At 39.9% G+C, this 23,360-nt stretch overlaps 1 protein-coding gene across 1 annotated transcript in view; it reads left to right on the forward strand.

Annotated features, from left to right (window-relative positions):
• Window positions 1–23,360, forward strand: part of GMDS (GDP-mannose 4,6-dehydratase) — a 403,988-nt gene that overhangs the window by 301,396 nt on the left and 79,232 nt on the right. The window contains exon 8 of the mRNA XM_084282724.1: window positions 21,839–21,957. Coding sequence (XP_084138850.1) covers window positions 21,839–21,957 — 119 coding nt within the window. The remainder of the gene's footprint in view (window positions 1–21,838; window positions 21,958–23,360) is intronic.

Raw genomic sequence — 23,360 nt, forward strand, 5'->3', positions numbered from 1 at the left:
AGAAGTCAGGTTCAGGGGATTTTTTTTTCTTTTATTCATTCTGTAACCCATGTCTAGCTACTTTTACCAGAGAAAAAACGTGGTGTGTGATCCTTTTTCCCTTTCATTCTCCTGCTCAGAAATATATCCCAATTTAAACATTAGCAAAATCAAACATTAACATGGGAGTTAATGTTTTAAAATAATGACCTCCTGCCGGAAGCCTGTTGGTCCTGACATGCTGCCAACTACAAAATCTAAATGAAGTTAGAAACCAGAAGAAAATAAACTTATTCTATTTTCATTCTCCACTAACATCTTTTGCACTATCTGAAAACTTGATCACTGTATTTTATGGTACTGAGTTCGTCTTTCAGTAATGGATTGCAGGTGCCACATTTCTGCTAAACAATATTTAGGCTGCTTAGTTTTATTGTTTGGTTTAATTTCTTGAGTGAGTGATTTCACCAGGTCATCAAAGTTTCTAATTCCTGTTCTTGCAAATAACAGTGAAGGGAATTGAGACCACTCAGTATGAACCTTGGAGAGATGGTAGGTTTTACAAATCCATGTAAAAGAGAAGTTAGTACCAAACCATTTAAAATATTTTCATGCATCTATGAAGACACTGTCCAGAAATGCACAACAAGTAATTGCAGTGATAACTTCCTGGGAATTGAAGAGTCACTCTTTATTTTCATAACAGCATTGTAGATTGAAGTTCCTGTCGTCATCGTATAGAATATAGTATATAAAAGTGAATTAGAGGGCTTGTGATAAAACAAGCTTGGGAATTAGCAGCAGATAATTCCAAGCTACTCAGTATCCAAGAGTCTGACCACCCCATAGACATAAATGATGACCCTGAGCACAATTTTTAAAAAAGAGCAGATGATATTTGGCCTTTGGAGCAGAACTTGGACAGCCTATAGTAAGTACATCAGTGGTACACATAGCACAGCAGTGGGTTGTTTTATTCCAGAGAACACTTTATAATGATGTAAGAGGTAATAAGCAGGATTATGAATGCAACTGGGAGACATTACTCTGAATTTTAATTTTGGGTTTACTTGGCCTTTGGCACATGATTTCATTTCCCATAGACAATCTAAACTCACCATAAAGACTGTCGTGGGACCTGGATGCATTCACTAATGTAGGGTGTGGCAATTTCCTGTCTGTCTGATTTGAAATTACAATTAGTATCTTGTTCTTCTATGGAGATTGCTTCACTGGTCATTCTTTTTAAAAGAAAATTGTTAAGAAGACCTAATACAGTATGTATTTAGTAAAATTGGCACCAAACCATTTGAAGTATATCCATAGGTCCGTAAAGACAGTGTCCCGAAATGTCACAAGTAACTGCATAAGAAGCACAATATTACGATCTACAACAGTCTTTCTCTCTGTTCTCCCAGGACTAATTCACAAGGAAAAGAGTTTGCTTTTTGTAGTTTGAATAGCTAGTTATCAGACTTGATACAAATGTGAGATTTTTTACATTGGAGATGGATAATATAAAATAGAGGTAAAAGCATTTTGTATCATATTTATGGGTGATGTTGTAGGCTTTAAATACCTAATGCATACAGAGCATGTAAAAATACAAAATAGTATTTCATGTTAAGATGGTAATCGGTATAGGCTCTCAGGTTTTCATTCAGTGCTTCCTGTTTCAAAGCACTATACTTCACAGGCCTCAGTTCAGGAAAGAACTTCAGTCTGGATGTAAATCTTAATAAAATCAACAGATTTAAACCCCTCCAAGCAACAAGCATGTACTTAAGTCTTTTGCTTAATTGTGGTGGAGTAAGATATGTTGAAAAATAAGCACATGCACAGCTACTTTGATGAGCTGGAGATTTATCTTGGAGCATCAAACCTACTATGGAAAATTCATAAAGCGAGGATTGCCTCCTAATTATTATGCTCATTTCAGCAAGTGCTGTAATCATAAGAACAAATTTACATAGTATTTACCAAGAGGCAAGAACATCTGTATACTTTTACTGGCATGGAGTTGTAAACTGAATGCACACAGACAACATCTGAAGAAAAATACTTCTGATCCTATTTGTGAAATTGTTATGTAGGGATGATGGCATAATGATTTTCATAGGACCAATATAACTTACTGCTCCAAACAGCTATAAATGCTTTATGTTCACAGTGTTGATGTATGGTATTATATAGTGTCTAATTGTAAAAAAAAAATCAAAGGGATTTTGGTAGATACCACAAACTGATATAAAACAAAAGATCTACCAGCTGTATGTTGCCATGAGGACTGGACATAATATCAGATGTTTCTTTGTGTCTAACCGCCTGCTCAATAGCCCACGGGAATCTGGGCGGATTAGCAAGTGTTTGTGCTGCGCTGCATCCTTCCTCTTCCTCAGTGGCATTCCCAGATCAGAACTATGACTGAAGACATGTTTAGAAAGGGCTACGTTGGGATCGCACCAGGAAAGAAGGGGTCCATTTAGAGACTTGCAGATACGGACATTTGTTACTTCAATTAAGAGATGAAATGCCTTAGCACACATACAAAGAATTTATGTTCCAGTTCAGTAGCTATGCCTGCTGGTGAGATCAGGGCTGATCCAAGGCAAGTGCCTTGATGACAGCTTATCTGGGACTTTGGCAGATATTTATTCTCTCCTCGTGGTTGAAGAATGTTGTAGGCTCCTGTTGTCCAGCAGAGTAGTCATGGTCAGAGCCACAAGTGCAAGCTGTAGGACTGTCTTGTCACTGAGGGCTTTCTGTTCATCTGGGGTGAGGTGGGGATGGGGTACAAGGGAAATAGGCTCTCTGAACCCATTTTGTTGGAGAGTGCTAGGAAAGGAAAAATAGTTTGAACCGTCTACATTGTATTGCTTACCTGTTCCCATGTCCTTGATCAAACTAACTTCTATGTGTCAGCGTACTTAGAAAAGCACTGAACTGGGTGCCCCCTTCATGTTGTATTTGGGGCTACACCGTTGATGTCCAGTTCTGCCTTGAATTAGGATGAGCAAAGGGATGCTGTCAGCAGACAGCAGACCTGGGCATGAACTGCAGTGCTAAACCAGCAGCATGTTTCCCAGTTTAACCCTTGCTCCTGGCAGGAAGCAATTTGCTGTTGTTGTGGCCCTCCGGCCTAGCTGCCAGACCATTCTCTTTGGGACACCAGAACAGCTTTATCCAGCTGACTGGAAGGGCCAAAGGGTTTCCTTGCCAGCATCCCCTGCACTGGCCTTGGTAGGATGGGAGCAGCTGTCGGGAAACTCTCACAAAGCCTCAAACTGCTGCTCAGGTACATTGAGCAAACCTCTGCCTGTCTCTTTGTAATGATTATGTGTTAGTTGTTACACAGGCCAACAGCGTTTAAAATGAAACAAAAATACAGACTATGTTCATATGTAATAAATTTCTCACTAAAGCTGGCAAGTCCAAACTTCACTTTTTTTGAAGACAAGCAAGCCATTTGCTCTAGAGCACATGGTTGGGTCTCTGGTATCTAATGAGCTGCAAACCCCACGTGAGGTTTCCCGTGAGCTATGAGCGTTTGTAATATTCCATGCATTTGGAGCACTGTTCCTGGGTTCATCCTCTGGTACCTGGTGAACCTTCAGGCTTGGCCTTTCCCTCAGTGGTCTGATCTCTCCCCGTGACACCTCCTACAACTACCCGAAAGGAGGTTGTGTGGAGCTGGGGGTTGGCCTCTTCTTGCAGAAAACTAGTGAGAGGACAACAGGGAATGGGCTCAAGTTGTGCCAGGGGAGGTTCAGGTTGGAAATTAAGAGACATTTCTTCTCAGAGAGAGCAGTCAGGCTTTGGAACGGGTTGCTCAGGGAAGTGGTGAAGTCACCGTCCCTGGGGGTGTTCAAGGAAAGGTTGGACGTGGTGCTTAGGGACGTGGTTTAGTGGATGACATCGGTGATTGGGGAACTGTTGGTCAAAATCAGCTCAGGGTCTTTTCCAACTTTAATGTTTCTCTGATTCTATTTCAACAAGACTTGTAGTCGTTTCATATTTTTGCTGTTATGTCTCTCTCAAGTTTTGATTGAAATGGGCCTGTATGTAAGCAGGAGTAATTGTACACACAAACATGTGCAGGTAAAGTGCGTAAGCTTTGTTCCAGAAGTAAACACGACTGAAAGTCTAGTGAGATGTGTCTGTTTTACACCTAATATGTAAAAGGAGAGGAAAAGTTTTCTGTTGCAGACTTGGTTGACTGAACAGTAGAGGTGACTCAGGGAAGTTCATGGTTTGAAGTTATTTATCCTCTTGCTTTCAAAATTGTCGTGCTCAAATGGCATGGAAAGTGTTAAATCTGACCTGGATAATAAACCAATAGATTACTTTTACCTTACAGAATGAGTTTTTGATTACAACATACAGTCTTAAGTGTGACTTGTGAGCTGGTTTATTTCTAGCAGCTACTATTTTGATTTCCACATTAGTGCTATTGGGATGTCCCTAAACAGGACAGATTAACCTTTGTAAATTTACTGATTAACAACAGGAGTTTTCCATAATACATTTTCAGTTGTTGAGCTCTATGTTTTCCATATATATCATTTAACAAGATTACTATAAAATTCTTGAGTCGTACAATTGTTAAACACAGGCTTCCTTTTGAAGATGTACAATGCATGCCTGTAATGTAGGGCTACATGATTATTATTATTGCTATTATTACTACTACCCCTACTAATACTAAGAATTTTCCATTTAGTCCATATTTTAATTTACTGAATAAGTTGTTCGTTCTGTGTTTTTTATCAAGACTTTTACACAGTTAGGGTATCTGTATTTCTTTGTCACTGATGCAGACAACGGACTTGACTCTGCTTTCTGTTACAGTAGTGCAAATCTTAAGTAATTGAATTGCCAATGTAACAGTGCCAATGAAAGAGCAAATTTAGGTCTGATGCATGGTTGCCAATGACCTTAAGAATTAGCTTACTCGCTTCTAAGTGATTCCATTCATAAATGATGTGTCATTTTAGCGACCGTAATTGCGTTCTGAAACAATGTTTTCTGTTGTTTTTCTAGGGATTTCCCAAAGTTGGGAGGAGTGTTTTGTTTTTGTTTAAGAAAATGAAGCACAGTTTTAAAGCTGGGTCAGATGCCAGAAAACGTTCTCCTGTTCTCCTCCCCCTCCCTCTTCTTTTGCCTTTTGCTTTGAGCCCCATATCAGCTCTCTTATTTAGCTGCAGAGCCTGAACTTCCTCATTAAGGGTCTGATTTTGCAGAAGCTCCTGGCCTTGCCTCTGGCCAGAGCACTTCAGTTCACCAGTAATCCCATTTGGTATACACCCTGCGTTTCAAAGTATTTGCAAACCCAAGGCCTGTGCTTGACTCTACTAGACGTTTTGGATGGGGTTAAAAAAAAAAAAAAAAAAAAAAAAGAGGCAGAAGAACAGGCACTCTTAGTGGTGAGTTACACATGCAAGTTATTGTGGCTTAGCAAACTGCCATGTGCAGCTGAGCCAGAATAACTGATTCTCTGTGTGCTCTTAACCCATCACAAGTACAAGATAAAATGCTTTCACTACAGCTCTCCAACAGGGTTTTTACATGATACTTTTTACACTGACTTTACAATAGACAAACCAAAAAAACCTAACTGACCAGCTGTCATGATTCGGTGCCATGTGGTGTCTCCATGTGGTGTTGGTAAAACAAGCACATCTATTTCACCCACATATATCTGCATGAGACCCCTAAATTTAAATGTGTGTGTAATCCATTCAGGATCAGGTTGTCAGCTGTGTTCTCATGTCCCTGATGTTCTCACATCTTTAATCTTAAAAAATAAAAATTCCTCTTGGATGTCTGGTTAATTTGCTTCCTATTCTTTTAATGACTTTTTTTCTCCAAAGTAGAGGGAATAAGCTTTTGCTGAACTCCATTCTGATAATTGGTTAGAAGAGTTTCAGAGCTACCTTTAGAACTAGTACTAGGAAAGTCAGCATTTTCCTTCTGTGTGATATTTTTCTCTATGCATGAGACATAGGTTTGTTCCACATCTGCCAAGTTTAATTTTTTTAGAAGGTTAAATATTTTTTATAAGTTTAAATTCAAAGAGCAAGAATGTTAATATGCCAAAAAACAAAGTGTTTCATAAGGTTGAAGCAATACATAAATCATATCTTAAACAGAGTTATATCTTACTTGCTCAATACAGCAATTATGTTGTTTTGATTTTGTGTGGACAACTGGAAACTTTAACTTGGCAACTTTTCTATCCATTCTAATAACAAGCTGACTCCTGAGGTTTCTGAAAGTCGACTCTTCCTCCTCGATTTGTATGGTTTGGGGGTAGAGGGTGTAAAAAGAGAGAGACAGAGAGAGAGAGAACTGGCTTAAGGGCTTCTTCCAGCAGTAGGTACTACAGTCCATAAGCAATTCTTCTGCTGAGCTGGCAGCTGCTTCCATAAGTTCAGAGAGGTCACCATGCTTTCTTTCCTGTTGCTCCTCCAGGCATTGAATTGCTGGGGGAGCTGGAAAAAAGGCATCTTCCTTTCTTGTCCTGCAACAAAATCCTTTCTCACTATGTGGGTTTGTTCTGGTAAGGCATATAAAAGCTTGGGTATTGTGAAAACAATTCAAGTTTATGTTGTACCTTTACCCAGAAATATCTGAAAGCTTATTAAGGACTAATTGACATATCCGGATATGTAATGATATATGAGGATGGATACATAGTGTCATATGTGTCCTTTCATGCTGTATTTGAAAATTCAAGGAATTTCTTCACCACTGACTTTCTGCTTTCTCAGGAGACAAAACAGATCATTTGGTAAATACTTCAAAATACTGTTGTTCATCATTTAGGATGATAAAGATTATTGTATCCAGTTAAGATTCAGGGAGGAGAAGCTAGTTTTTTCATGAAGCAGAAAAAAAGGTGAACTTCCCTTAGAATAAAACAAAAGAAAGAAAATTCAGTGCTGATTGTAATACCTGACTGTTATTCACCATGGGCATTGTATTGTTTTTCACATCAGCCTACTACACTGTGTCTGTCCATGGGTCCAGGAAAATCAGCCTGAACTAAATTGTAATCAGTTCAGTTACATTAAACATGAATGCGGGCTTGTATTCAAGACTGAAGTGTACTGAATTTAGGTAGGTAAAAGGTAGGACTCTTATTCTGACAAAGGATGCGTGAGTTTAATGCCGTTACAAGTAGAGTTGTTGAGATCACACCTTTAGTTTATTTGAATTAATTTTCCTATTTGCACCTTTCCAGGAAGCCCTGCAATAAAGACAAGTCTTTAGCTGAAAATGTAGGTCTTCCTCCTTGTGGTTCTCATTCAAATATTTGAAGTTAGCTTGATTATTTTTTGGACACAAATATGAATTATTGTTTCTTGTTTTGGCATTAAAGAGAGGCAAGAATCTTATTTAGCCATGTTCGTCTGCCAGCTTATCATATAGTTCACATGCATGTTTTTTCCTAATTATTCACTTACCAGACTATAGCAGCTCTGAACTGTTTATATATAAAGTCTGGTGTTTGAAAGAAAGTAACTTATATTTAAAATTTCCTTCTCTTTTTTTTTTTTAAGTACATAAACTTTTTAAAGTACATAAACTCACATGCAGTGCCAAATGTGCCCTTCCAGTATATAATAATAGGGATCTAATTGCACTAGTTTCCCGAGGGGCATAAAAGTAGAAAAGCAGAGCCTGTATGGAAAACACCCTTTTTTTCCCCTTTGGCCGTGACAGGTTCCTGCACTAGGAATGAAATTCCATCCTCGCAGAAGTCTATGGCAAAGATTTGAGTGACTCCAGGGGGCTAGGATTTGGGCCCACATGCCTGATTTCAGGGTATGATTTCAGTGACAAAATAGGCTTTAGGGAGGGGTAAGGAGTATTCGCTGAGGAAGGAAGAGCTGATTTTCATGCATTTTCTCCAGTCTTGGTCCCATGCAGAAATAACTCCCTCCTTTGGTCTACCTAATCTTCTTTCTGAGGAAGACTAGAAAACGTACCTACAGCACAGATACCCAGCTCTTCTGGAAAAGCTCAGTGGAGAAGATTGTGTTGATTTTTTGACTGTGCATGTACAAACTCTCCTCCACAAAGCAGCAGAGGTTCTTTGAAAGGAGACAATTATGACAAGAGTAAGAAATCTAGGAGAGCCTGTTGGTGCCCCAAGATCTGTTGACTTGAAATCATGTTTCCCAACAGACTGTTGCCCTCAGAGTGTTGCTTAGAGGCCATGCTAATATTTCCTTCCTGAAGGGAGAGCACATTGGGTTGTCCTTAACATGAACTGCATGAACTTTTGTGCCTTTTCTTCTTGCCTTCTCAGAGGCAGAAGTATTTGTCCCAAAATATCCAAAACATGCTGTTATGCTGTATTGACTTATAAACAGCATTTAATAAAGTACAATTTCACTTTTTAAGTTCAGGTTTATATGAATAATATGGTTTTCATTAATATTGCACTGTTAGGTGGTCTCAGTTTATAATACATTTAATAATACTTTGAAGTGTGAATTTCTGAGTCTCACCAACCCAGCTTTTCCAAAAGATCTGGCTCAGGCAACAAGTTTTCTCTGTGCATTTTTATTTCATCTTCTGTTTCCCCAGAGTCAGCTGTTATAACCTCAGCCTGAACAAAAACGTTCTCATTCACTCCACATCCTGTTTGTATACAAAGCACCAAACCCTTGTTTCAGAGGTATTTGCTGTGGTATTTGCTACAAGTCTATCACTGGTGGAAGATGAGGTGGGATATTGCTGGCTGTTGAGCTACCTTTGTGTCCTACCCTGCCCTTGGGTTGCCTTGGAAACATGCTATGGCAAAAGGGTATGCAGATGTCAGTGCTCACTCTCACTCTAAATCTTCTTTTTCTTTCTATGTCCTGAGGTAGCTTTTTTCCTTCCTCCTCTGAGGGAACCTAAACAAAACTTTGTGTACAGAAGTCTGAAAAAATGCAAGTCTGGAACTGGGTAGTGTTTGCTTTGCTAATAAGTACTAAACCTATATGCGTATATGTATGAATTATAATTCTGTTGCATGCTAGAGTTCATGTTTCCTGATTAAAAAAACGCGCATACAGACTGAAGTACATCAGTGTTTATCTTTTACCATTTACTTAGTGCCCTACGTAGTAACACATCAACAGGCAAAACAGCTACTAATCAAACCTTTTAGAGCCGCCAAACCCACTTTTTGTCTTTAGTATGAAACTAAGATTTGGTCAACTGAGGTCAAGTTGTGCACTTAACACAGCTTCCATTATAGTCGGTGAACTCTGTAACAGAGAGTAAAGTCAAAATATAAACAGAGAGCATTTCTGCAGCAGCTCTGGGCTGGGATTAACTTGGATCACCTAGTCTTCTGCTTTTAATGAAATTCTCTCCCTTGTATTTTCTTGTTTGGAAGAGAGTCCAAAGTTATCTCATGCTAATTTAGTTAGGCAGTGCCCTCCAGGGATGTCACAGGCCTCTGTGACCTCTCCAGAGAGACTCAGTAAAGGGATGAGGAGAATTAAACATTCCTGAGAAATTGCAAAGCAGCAGCCCCCAGAGATTTCGCATAGAAACGAGCTCCAGACTAGCTGCCAGAGACCCAAGTCACCTTTTCAGCACTTCCTTGACATGTCTCCGCCAGTCCCATCTGGCTTGATTCAGGGGGTCAGCGTGGGGACTGAGGAGAGGTGGCAGCTCGAAAGAGCAGGGTTTGAGGGAGGTCCAACTGCGGCGGTCCTGGGCTTTAGATGTGCCCATGGGATGTGCAGCTAGATGGTTTTATTTCCTTCTCTCCCCGTCTCTTCAAGTTCTTCTGTCTTTTTCTTTGTGCTGGAAAGGGGAGGAATGCTAAGTGACGAGGTTTAATAAGAAGTTTAGTAATTGCTTCACCATTTGATGCAACGGTTCATTTTGTGCCTGGGTTTACAGCCACCACTTGGGCCTGATCCTGAAAGTACTGTGATGTCAGAGAGCTCCTTACGTTGCTATGTACTGTGGGCCCCATTTTTTCCTCTTCTGCATCTACAGTCAGGCTGTAGAAATCCATTAAATGATTCTCATGTGAAGTCAGAAACGGACACGGTTGGCAGGACGAAGCTCATTTCTATGGGAAAAGATTCAAAGAGTTTATTTTCAGGATTCCATCAATTATTGGGCAAAAGGGAAAAAAAAAAATGTTAAATTTGCTGAAGGTTAGGCAAGAGAGAAAAAGACAATAAACCACTGTAACTTGCTTATTAGTATCTTGATCTCCTGAGTAGTTATCTCACTTATCTCTTGCATCACAATGGAAATGTGCAGTATCTCAAGAAATGGCTATTTCATTGAGTTTTGGAATGTGTAATCTAATAATCATTTCCATGCTTTCTCATCCTTAGGTTTCCTTGCTCCTTTTTTTCAGTTTCTAATTAGTCCAGAGCTAGCCAGTATTATGAAAGGATGTTTGGATTCCAACCTTTAGAAGGAAAAAATAAAAAGTTGTTGTTGTTTTGTTTTGTTTATTATGAACTGTGGATATAGGCATCTAATTCTATAACAAATAATGCAGTTCCTTGTAAAATTCCTGTGCTACCTTCAACTGACTTACAGCACTCTGGTCACAGAAATATCATCACACTAACCTCACAGGCAGCAAAATTTAGGAGGTGAGATTAAATACTTTAGTCGGAGCCATAAGAACTAGTCATTGTCACTGCTGAGGTTAGGTTGTCACTAGAGATGGTGTCTTGCTCATCATTTGCTTTGACCAAACTTGAACTAACAGGCTGGACCCGTACACTTAGAATATAGCTTGTGGTGCAGCTATTAAATACGTATATATATTCGGAGTAGAAAATAGTGTTCATTTTCCGCTCCAGCCTGAAATATGTTTCAACAGTTATGTTATAAATCTCTGAGAAGAGAGAAAAAAAAAAAAAAAAAAAAGAAAAAAAAAAAAAGCAAAGGGAGACTTGCCCATGGAAACAGGCACATAACGGATGATAATGTCGTTGTGGTGATAAATCTGTTGCGTTCTGTAATGATTCATGCATGTGCCACTGTTATTTGCCCAAGAACAGACTTCTGGCCCTTGCCAAGTAATGCTTGTGGGAATGTTGTTTCTGGTGTCTGGCCTGCGGAGGTTATTCCAGCCTTAACGGCAGCATACCTAGCGAGGAGTCTCCTTCACATCCATTGAGGAGGGAGGGCCCTTACTCTGTCTGGATGCGATATGAGTGATGACTTCTGACGTGCCTCTAGCAGAGATTTATTGCAAGCAAAAGCTGAAGTGGGATAATGCTACTGGGGTATTCTGTAATAATATGGTAAAACACTTGTCAGCACTTCATCTCAGGCAGTGAAAGTCAATTGTATATGCTACACAGAGACAGATAAAAAACATAAGTATACTTAAAACTTCATATGGTTTGCATTTTTAGTAACAGCTCTCCTGACTCTCATATAAGACAGGTTTTAATTTTGTTTTGGGTAAGTGGATGTGCTTACAGTCTCACACCCACAATTCCATGGCTTTAAATAGAATCGCTCCCAGGGTGCATGAAAGAACACATGCTGTTATGTGGAGGATTTATCCAGGATGCCAGGACTGTATTTATTGCTGGGAACAAACTGAATAAAATTTTCTATTCCATTTTGACACTGGCCCGCGGAGAGCAGCCATATCTCCAGTTTTAACACAGACCCTTTCCGCTGCCTGACTTAGGATTCGGTGTGATTAACAGCCGCTGCAGAAGCAGCAATTACTGCTAATGGTGGAATTAGAATGACCAGAATAAGCCAAGGGAAGGTCAATGCGAAGTGCCCTGCGAATGTATTTTGAGCATGCTCGAATAAAAACTTCCTGTTGTCTTTCCACATCTGCGCTGCACAGCCAGACTTCTAAAATACATTCCTTGGTTTCTGGGATCATTTTACCATTGACTTTTTCTAGCTGAAATTCCCATGCCCCAGTTGAGATGGCACCGACCATGTGCCAGTATTCAAGCCCTTGCAGTGAGCAATTTGGTCCTCGTGAGAGCAGCGGTAACAGTACCACCGTGGCCACAAATCTGCAAAGCGCCTTTCTCTGTCCTAGGGGTTGGGTTAAAACCACCAGACTTTTTGTATAAGCTGCTGAATCACATGGTGGCGAGCTTGGGTACTGTTGGCCTAAAACTGAACTTGTGACATGAGGTAAAAATAAAAAGAAAGAAAAGAAGTCTCTCTGTATTGCATTACCATATCCCTGAGGCATCAAGGTTGTGCTCTTGACTCTGTATTCAACCAGGAGAATTTAGCATCAAATTCCATAATGTTGTCACCTGAAATGTTCTGTTAAAGAAAAAGAAAAACTCCACGAAATCGGGAGTGAGATTACTTTAGCATCTTGACACTTTTTGAGGTTTATTTAGTGCTTTTCATAGTTAATAAAACACTGTTGCATGTATATTTTTACCACTGCCTCATGTTTAATGATGACTTAAATATGAAAAATTTCTACTTCCAACTCTGGTGGACTGAAAACTGGAGTAAAATCAGAAGGTAGAAAATTTCAGTGATGTGTTAAAGGCAGCACCCTCTTTATTTACATGGATTATTCAGACAATGACAACTCATTTTATAAGAACCCACTGAATAGCAAGCTTTTTCCTCAGCATGAGTAAATTAGCATTTCAAGTTAACCATTGTAGAGTGTTATTCAGGAGTGTAACATCATTAGGATACTGGGTCTGAGGAGAAAACGCCTTACTATTCAAAAGCATTAAATGAGAGTTCTGGAAATTGGGAGGAAATGTAAGTTATAAAATAGAAACCAGGTTAGTAATTTCTGTTATTAACTCTTTCACTCTATCTCCCTTTCTTTTTTTTTTTTTTTTTTTCCTTTTTTTAAATCTCACTAGTTTTGCTTTGTTACTTATGCTGCCATAAAGACTTGTTCTCCTTCCCTCCCAATTATACCCTCAAATATGTGTAAACATTGTGAAGTACCAATTTATTACCTCTAAACCTATCTGGCCATGCTCTGGCAGTTCCCTGCGGCTCTAAGCACTTCTCCACCGTAATTCAAGTGGTTTCACCCACGCCAGGGCCCTGCTCTGATAGACACCATGCAGATCCCTGCAGGCCTCCAAGCCTCAAGGAGAGAGGCCAGCGAGGGAGGGAAGGAAATGGAGGTTGGGAGAGAGAAAGTCATTGCCCGAATTATGCTACAGATCAACAGCATTTTCAGGTGTGTTGAGATCAGTAGCACTCAGATCCACAGATGGTGCTGCTCCTCTGACCTCCACCAAAGGAAGCACATCAGCTTATGCCTGAAAGTGTCTGAGCAATCCAAAAAAGCAACAGGGGACAAACAGGTGTCACAAGCATGGGCTGGGGGTCTTTTCATAGTCCAGTGTTGCCCTGTAAGCATTCTGTGATCGATATCTACACGGTGATCATTATTTTGGGGCTGATCATTTGGCTACAGTAAACATGCTGGTGCTTGACTTGAAAGCCTCGTCTGTTTTCTTGTGGTTGGATCGTGGCCCCAACCAGTCCTCCTTGGCACAGATCCCTAAGACTTCTCTACCCTCACCGCAACCTGGGTACAACCCTTTACTTTAGTGGTGAGTAATCCTGTCAAATGGGAGTCTGCTCCTTTGTGAAGAGGTATTTTGTCTTTCATTCAGATAAAAATAGCAGGGAAAATTAATTCTGGAAGGAAAAAAGGGAGGGGGAACTGGGTCAAATATCTTTGAGAATTGTCTGCTAGGTGGAGCCTGGGAAATGTGTACTTGTTCTATAGTTTTGTCTAGGTAATGCAAACTTGAGTACTTAAAACTCACATGTACTTTCTGTAATTTAAATTTATCTAATTTTTCTCTCTTCAATTTTGAATTTCTTTCTTTTTTAATTAGATAGAAATTAAAGCACCCATTTTCTAGCAATTGTGACAATATCCTCCCAAAGTAAAACGAAAGAAACAGAGCATATATGCATCCTTTCTGTATCTTTTCATTTAAATTACTTTGTGTCATGCATGTCACTTTCAATTTAACCATTTGAAGAATAAACAAACCATTGTGGACCTAAAAAATCTGTTCAAAATTTTTTGGCAGGAAAAGAAGACTATATTAATTTTCATTGTTGGTGAGGTTTCCCAACACGCAGCTTTACTGTTTCTTTTTGCCTCCAGCTAACAACTAAAGATCGGCTATAAAACTGTATACAAATGCTTCCATGTATTGAAAGAACAATATTTTGACACTGAGTGACACAAGAAAAAAAAATAGCAGTAATTTAGTTTTTGATAACACAGTAAGAACTTTTGTTCAACTGCTCACCTGAGGTACCTATGAGAAACATTGTGTTGTGCTAACAGGGAAGGGCGACCGTTAAAGTTTATCTGGATTATAATTCTTCTGGTCTTTATTAATAAAACTGCCTACTAAAGTTTCATGAGTCCTCACTGGGATCTGTAAAACAATTGAGCTATCTGCTTACAAGAGAAAAGTTAGACAGTATTTCCTAGTATTTCCTACAGATGTGAGGGCTTTTGTTTCAGAAGACATTGATATTGTTTTCATTCAAGATGCTCCACAAAGATTATCAGGTGTTTTATTATTTTAGTAACTTTATAATTGTTGGATTATTATCTTTAAATATATCAACCATACCCTTTTAACTTGAAAGAAAAAAGTCAAGGAACGGAGCACAGCTCAGCTCCGAACAAGTTCATTTCTAAAGCCAAACCATATAATTTGACTATATCAGCAAGTGTGCTTCAGACGGCTTCTGGGGCAATTTATCAATTGTGACTTCAAAAGTCTGTGAGAAAGTTTATAAAATGAGTTGCAATGTATTATCTCTGTGACTATAGCCTAGGAGACTTCTAACGTATATATCAGTAAAAGAGACGTCTGTTGTTTGTTTACTGTCTTGGGATTCTTAAAGTAAATTTCTCATTGTTTTTGATCAGTTGAGGTGTTTTTACTCTTATAGGAAAATGGGTTCATCTTGAGTCCGTTCTCATTTTATACCTTTTAGTCAGTGATGTAACTGTCTATGGTTTCCAAACATCTCTTTTCTGAATGGAAGCAGCTGCCATGTCATAAGCACTCAATGTCTCCTCTTCATGAGTAAAAAGGACAACACTGAAGGAAAGCTTTGTACACAAACCTTGGAGTCCTTATGTTCAGCATTACACTGTTAAGGAAGAAGCATATCAAAATGTATTTATCCTGATGTGATCTGATAGATACTTAAATGGTGTTCAGAGGGGCTTTTTCATGAATGGAGGTTCCCTGAGCAGCAGATCTTGCACTGATGCTGTGATTATTGGCGACCTGAGCAGAATGATTACTCTTCAGGAAAAGGAAGAGGCATGTATCCCACACCTCTTGGTCAGTATTTCTCTTGCTGTGGGTTTTTGGAGAGGGCTGAGGTTATGAAAAGCATCACCCTTGTTGCAATGATGGGCATTGACCTTTCTTCTTTCAAATGCAAACTGTTAACAGCGTAGTAAGGTTCTTATTGGGTGTGCACCTTTATTTTTTGGTTAACTGAATGAAAAGGATTGTATTTCAGGAAAAGGAGCATAGGAATACATTGATTATGCATGCTCCCATATTCCTGCTGTCACTGGCTTCTTGAGACTATCAGCATGCCTGGCAGCACATCCCTGTGGTTTTCTTTGGCAGGAGTCTCCCTGCCGTGCTTGCCTTATAACATTGTCAGAAACAAGTACTAAAGCAATAGTCATTACTTAGACTGAACTCCCATTGCGGTAGGGAGCATGGGATCATGCCCAATGGTTTTGGGCTGGCTTTCAGGCAGAAGCTTTTTCCTTTACTCTGATCAGAACACTTTTTTTTTTTTATTGCTGCTGCACTTGAGCTTCGTTAGTGTTTTTCAGCCATGCGTGCCATTCCCCTATTGTGTAGCAAATATGTGTAAGGATATTCTTTGCAGTCTGTTGTGTACTGTGTGTACGTATCACCATCTCTTTATATAATCTTATATAACACGCTCTCATGCCTACTGGGTACACCCAGTACACACCTACGCTTTTAACAGTTGCAGAAGTCAATCAGATACGGGTGACTCAGCCAGTGTAGCACCACTTCTTCCTTCCCTGCCCCTCCAAAGGTAAATAAATAGATAAACTGGAAGTCAGCTAGGGTTCAGAGACCTGAGTTGCTGTCCCCAGTCTCACTTCTCTAAGGCGCAGTCCTCAATAGTGGTCATTTTTGTAGCAGCGTGAGAAACCACAGCCAGTCAGCTGGGTTGTGTCAGGAGGAGCCGGGCGATGGCATCTGGAACTGCTTCTCATCCAGGCAGGCAGGAAGCATGTGGGCACGACATCTCCCCACGTCGCACAGCGCGGAAGATGCCGAGCAGCCCCGCTCCATGCCAGTGCAATTGAGCTGGGACAATGCAGCGAGGGAGGTGATAAAATAGCCTTGTCTTTTGTGGCGCAAAGGGAGTAGTCCCTCATGATGCATGCAGGAACAGCAGTCATGCCAGGCCTTTGTGCTTGCCATATGGGGAGAAGGTTCTCCTTGCTGCCACGTCCGTGTAAAGGCTCATCATGCTTTGGCCCAAACTGCTCAATTCTCCTTCTCAGTGGTGACCCCAGCAGGATAGCTAGGTTTGGGATCACTAGAGAGTACCATGTCCAACCCACTGAATTCCTCTGCCCACTTCTAGACAATAGAGTATGGAATACTGTAAAGAGAGAATTTCTATAAATGGTGATAATGTACTCTTGGGTCTCTCTGGGTGGTAATGTTTTCTGACTTAGTCAGAAATTGCTCCCTAATTGTTGACAGCCTTGAGGTAACCCATGCCCTCTGCAAGTGATAAGTAAGTAGAGCTAGACATTCACCAGTCGCTGCTCCTTTGTCTCTGCAGCACACGGACAATGCACCCTGCATCAGGCTGCGACTATCTGTTCCGTCTCCTAAAGTAAACGTTACTGATTTGGTTTAATTTTGTGTGTGTGTGTGTGTGTGTGTGTGTGAAATACACAGGAAGTCTCTCTGCATAGTACTTAGAAGTACGTATGAAATATTTTTTTACATTATAGGACTTGGAAAAAATGCTCAGTAGCAGTGTGAGGCAATAGTAATAGTACCAACAGGAATATTTTCCATTTATCACATTGTGAGTCTCCAAATGTGTATCACATTCAGTCATATCTGTTTTGGGTCTGGCATCAGATGAGACATAAGAAAAAGCTTTACTCATTCTCTTGAAAATTCAACTTTTATTTCGAGAGCAGAAATCATCGGTTGTGCTTTAAAACCTCAGAAAGTTGGATTCATATTTGTTTTTTCTCTTAAATACAGATATCTGATTACTGATCCCATTTTAACAATATACAGTATTAGAGTGGACAGTGAAAGAAAAGTATCAAATAGAGTTAAACATAACCTCAGCTATCGAGTCTTTGTTATCCATGGATGACAGCCCAGTTAATAAATGTTTTCTCACTGCGATGCTGGACTGGAAGTTAATGGTGAAACACAGCTTCAACATACTCCAGATGCTCAAGACAAGCAGACACATCACAACCATAATGGCAGTGGCATGCACAGAATGTATCTATAGGGGGTCTGTATTAGTCCAGATTGGGTTTTCCCCTTTTCTAGCCCAGGTGCAAATGCTGTGTAAGCTAAGAAATTTGGGCAGGGAAAAGACTGGTTCGTGTTTTGGATACGTTGCTTGAAAATGGTGCTTAATGCTGGCAGGGGTTTATATACAGAAGAGGGAAAGATGAAAGAGGAAAGATTTTGGCAGAAGCTATAGTTCAGGCATGCAGAATAGATATCCTAGTCCACATAATCATAAAAGTGTGTCCGCTTGCTAGACTTGCTACGTATCTCTCTCCAGTTGGGTTTCTGTCTTTAAATGTAAATGGCATAGTATTGCCTTTAGACTTTGTGAGTCACTAGACTAGAGCCAAAAAGAGTTCAAATATGAAAAATATGTTTTGTTACATTTGCCATTAAAGGAGCAGTGTTATTTTAAGAGAGATGAAGACTGAATTGTTTCCATAGTACTTTTCTCCTCCTTTTCAGCATTTGCTCGCGTTTTGTTAACAGGATCAAGCTAAAAATTAGGGAGCGGGTGGCAGGAGTAATTTCTTGACTTGCTGTCAGCCCATCCACAACAGCCTTTACAGAGAAGGATAGGAAAATCCATGATTCTCCATTGCACTGCAAGAATTCCTGAAATATGTACAACCTGATGACGGTTAAAAGATAGCCCAGCCGAAGCTGGGCAATGTTTTTATCCCAGTTCAGCCATGTCATGGGTCATGTGGTTCAGCATGTGAACAGGAAGGTGAGAATGGGTGAACTTTTGCCTCAGTCGTGCAGTCCATCAGAGAATAAATGGACCAAATCACTCCGCAGCTGTATCAGGAGGTGAACGGCTGAATACCTCTCACACAGAGGCCTTTGTGTTCTGGACATGATCTAGCATTATGATGGGACGCACTAGGCTGGGGCTCTGTAGCAATTACTAACCCATTATCACGCTAGAACATGAGATCATTTATCTTCTAATTCAGAGTGTCACCTGTTCTTCATTTACCAGTCAATAACCATTAATTACTTTCAGTGGAAATTTAAACAAAGCTTTTCCCCTCTGTTAAAACCAGTAAGCCATTCAGTAATGACAAATAAACCTGGAGCTGTATCTCCCCCCTTTCCTCTCGTTCTCAGCCTGGAGTCTGGTACAATATGAACTCTTGGAGGAAATGCCTAGGAATTGATAGGTCAAGGGCCTTTATTAGTCTGATGGGGGGGAAGCACATTCCTGGCACTTACTGTAGGGAAAGCGTGTAGCTACCGCGTGCGCATAGTTTTCACATTGGTTCCACAGACTCTACCTGTGGAAATGAAGATCCGAATGTGGAGTGTGGTCAAAAATTTTCTATCCTCTGGCTTGCCTTTGCATTCTTTTACGGGCTGTTCGTGCAGACCCATTCAAAGCGAGAGCATTTGGTCACCTTCCTCAAAGCAAAACAGAACTATCGCTTACATTGTTTGTAATTTTAAGCATGTTGATTTTGTTCATACCTGATTTGATTGAGATAATTGTAAGTTCCAACAATTGTGAATGCCAGAAAAAATAAAAGAACCAGCAGCAATAGATTCTCAAGTAATCATTAATCTAAACATTCTTTCCTGGTAGGAGTTGAAGCAAAAATTGCTTTTAGCAACTGTATCTGCACTGTTTGGCTGTTGCTAAGCTGGTCCTCTAGAAATTTACTGTAGTTAAAGTTGTATTTCTAGAACAGTGATTGCTTGCTCTTTGAAATGGTAGACAGGAGTCAGTACATCCAAACATGTAAAACCTGTTGGGGCCAATTGTTAAAAGCTGTTTTCTGTTAGTATTTTGTAGCTGTCACCTTCAATGCAATACATGTTTTAAAGTAAAGAAGGATGACGTTACAACACTTTTATATTAATAGACAAAATCAGTGTAGAAATATTTGAAATACTCACTGGATTGTAGAAAGTCTCAGCATAAGAGCCTGCACTAAGATTATGTCAATGAGTCCCAATATTGAGGTGTTTAAAAGTGGAAGGATGGCAAAAAATATCATAAGTCTGATCCTGATTTTACTTAGGCATATTAATACTGCTTTACAGAAGTGCATAGTGAATAGCAGATCCTTGTGCTAATATAGCATATTAGGTCAACCTACGTGGCATCTGAGGCAGGGGTATTTTTACCAATAAATGAGGTTTGGTCATTACATCTCTGCCAGCTGTGCTGTGTGCAATTCCAACAAAAACGGGGGCAGACCTCGGATTCATTAGGTACAGCAAATATCCAATAAAGTCAGGAAGAGAACCACTATAATTGTCGACTGACTGACTGGTTGTCTAATCCTGGAAATCCTTTTTCACTCAAATAGTGCCTTTGCATGTGAGGAGGCTTCTTATTTTCAGGGCTGCTTAATGTAAAATGGTCTGTGAAATAAGGGATTAGGTTAGGAGAACCAGAACTATCAATTACTTATTTAAAATTTTACCTTCCCGTGAGGTTGTTACCACTGAGAATCCTGCAAGTTTGTCCAGTCATGAAGAAACAGGCTTTGGCAATTTACCGCGACCTCTCAAATCAGCAGGGAAATGCCAATGTTCCAAGAAAGCTAATACAAGAGATACGAGTTAAGACATCTCCTCCCCACAAGAGGAGTTTCATCAGCCAGTTGGATATTTCTGCGTCATTGGCTAGGATGTTCAACCCTGGAAAGGAAAAATAAAGTTGCTGCCATTGTCCTGCCCAGCAGGTCGTATCCCTAAAGCACAATTAATGTCAAGGACTTACACAGCAGTTGCCCAAAACCCAGCTTGCCATGCACGTTCAAGAAGCAAAAAGGTTCAAAAGGAACATGTTAATAAAATCTTGTCAAAACTTTGGAAGATGCATAAAATAATAACCGGGAAGAAGAATGACTTGCAAATAGAACCATTTAAGCAGAACGCATTGCCTTGCTATGCTGGACACTGATTTATTAAGAAGGGGGGTGGGGGGATTGAGTATTTCAGGTGGTATGTACCAAGAGAAACTGAGCTGTCCCAAAGCTTTTATTAATCTGATTTGCAGAGTATCCACTACCATCAAGGGACCTACTAAAGTTGTTTTCTTTAAGGCTGATGTGAAAAGGTCAATGCAAATAGTGCTGTGGATTACACTGTGAGAAGATGACAGTCCTTTTTACCATATGGAGAGAAAGTTGAATTATTTTGTTTTCCTTTTCTGGTTATTTATTAAATGAGGATCATACTGTACAGGTATTCCCTTTTCCTTTCTAAAGGAAATGAAGTGTTTACATCATTTTGATTGATCTAAAGTAATAATTATTCTGTCCACCTATAGCTCCTAGGCAGTATTCTAGTGGCTAGAGCAGTGTCTTAGGCAGCATAAAACTGAAACGTACCTGCCGTGATACCTCAAACAAGTCACACGTGTCTTTCTGCACCTCTATTTTCATCTGCTTTCCTGCTTTCTTGTTGATTTAGCTGGTCACCTAAATAATGGTGCTCATCTGTCCCTGTGTTTGTGGGAAGGGACTCTGAAAGATACTGCTGTGGGAAGTTAGCGTGCCCCCCCGAAATGCAAAAATGTTGGTAGTCCTATCAAGTTGTGCTTCAAAACCTGTTGTGATCTTTGTCACTGCTGCCCAAATGGTTCTCTGAAAGAGAAATGTTAATGGGTGTCGCACTTTTCTACGAGTATTTTCTGTGTTCTTGTGTCAAAAGAAAAAGTTTCTGCTGCAGTGTTGTAATACGTAATATTCAGTGCATATTCAGCAGGGAAAAAAAAAAAAAAAGATAAATTTGGTCAAATACACCGTTAACTATTCTTAGTTATGTTTAAATTACGTGTTCATAATTAAAATCCCTATTTAGCCAAGACAAACACGACAGAAGAAAGAACCAAAAGGACCTATATTTTCATGATTTAGTGTTTGCCATCATTCTATGACAAACAGACAATAGTGCTCTGGATGGAAACGTTACAAAATGCTGTTTACTTTCCCATATCTATGTCAATTCATGCGGTGTTTAAGTAAGTGAATCCATGCTTTTGAGGGCTAAACCAAGTCTCAGTGTTCAAAAGTAAACATATTGAAGTCTCCCCTGCAGAAATCCCTGCTGTGAAACAAATTGAATATCAAATACAGCATTGTTTTCCATAATAAGCAATAATTGAACTCTTGTCAAAGTTGCACTGAACTGGTTAATAGCCACCATGTTAGGAAAGTGCTAACTTCCCTAGCTAGGGGTGTGTGTGTATGTGTTATCTCCAAATCTAAAATGCAGCAATATAATATCATGTACCAGAGAGGCCACTTACATATGCACTGAATCTGACTTTGTTTGTCTTCCCGCAGGCCATGTGGCTGATGCTGCAAACGGATGAGCCAGAGGACTTTGTCATAGCCACTGGGGAGGTCCACAGCGTCCGTGAATTTGTGGAGAAGTCATTTAAGCACATTGGGAAAACCATTGTGTAAGTATGAATGTGAGACAGTAGCCACAGGTTGAACACTTCTAGCCTTTTGCATTTGCTGTGTTACAGAGCACTGTTTATCTGTACTCCTCTTTTTTTTTTTTTCCCTCACTTTCTGTTCTGTAGCGTGAGGGTTTCAGGACATAAATGACTGCCACAGTGAATATATCCAGTACCTAAGGGAAAGTTGTAGGAGGGTACATCTTCATTTTTGATTCCAAAACTTCATTTGCTGTTCTCCCATCTTGGGGGCAGATGCCTGTTCAAAGATGTTAGTAACAGGGTGCTTTTCATTACCCTACTGCAAATGGGGTTTTCTGCCCAATTCTGCATTTTGTGCCCCCAGATCCCAGATATCCCCACAGTTCTGCTCCCATCCTCTGCGGTCTCAAGAAATGACACCTGCCAACCCTGTTCTTTCCACATGACAGCCCATCAGCCATTCCACAAGGATTATGTAGCAACTCACCCTGCATTCCTGCTAGCTCTTCTCCTACCAAGCCATAAAAATGTTGAGCAGTGGGTGCAGAATGTTTACAATGCATATTCCACATAGTTTGATTGAAAATACAGAATTCCTTCTCAAGGCCATATAATAAAACCAGGATGGCTTGGTGAGCGCTTTCCGTAATTTATATTTTTATTGTTTATTATTTTTTCAATTTCCCTCCTTCTGTATCTTCTCTGGGCCCCATGCATCAACATACCGATCTCAGCTGGAAAAGGGAGAGGAAAGCCACAGGCTCTTCCATGACGCTAGCGCCAGGGCTGTTCCTCAGGCCATCAAAGTCACTTGTGCAGCTGGTGAACTTTTGACAGGGCCAATAAGTTTTACTTGGGAACAAAAACTTGACAAATTCAATAAATATGCAGAAGTGCACAGATATATACAATATTATTTGAACAGCCAGTGGGTGGCTGGGGAGGTAATAACATTTTCTCCTCAATGAGTTTTTAGTCTGGTTTCAATTTTTGGCATCAACTTCCAGAAAAAAAAATGATAGCGAGAAAGAGAGACTATATAAATAGAATTTCTAGCCCAAATGCTCAATTTTGGGAATAAGTTTCTCTCCATATTTTTAACATCTCTTCACTGTGAGATGTCCCTTTGTGATCACTCATTCTCCCATATGCCTTAACAGTAGTGAGGTAGGACAGGGCAAAAGGGAGGGAGCAGGAGCTCTACTATGCTTTCCCTTTCTTCTTTTTCCCCTTTTTCTATACTTTTGCTTCTCATGTTTATAATCTAATTCTTCCTAATAAGCATTGAAATTGATATGTTGCAGATTCACTTGTTCCATATAAATAAGAATTCTTGTGATATCAAGAACTTTTTTCCCTATCCAGTGTTATTTGCAAAAGGAAGAATGAATATTTGGTGGTGGTGGTTTGTGTTTTTGTTG

The sequence above is a fragment of the Netta rufina genome, assembly GCF_964035555.1.
Source record: "Netta rufina genome assembly, chromosome: 2".
Lineage (NCBI taxonomy): Eukaryota > Metazoa > Chordata > Aves > Anseriformes > Anatidae > Netta > Netta rufina.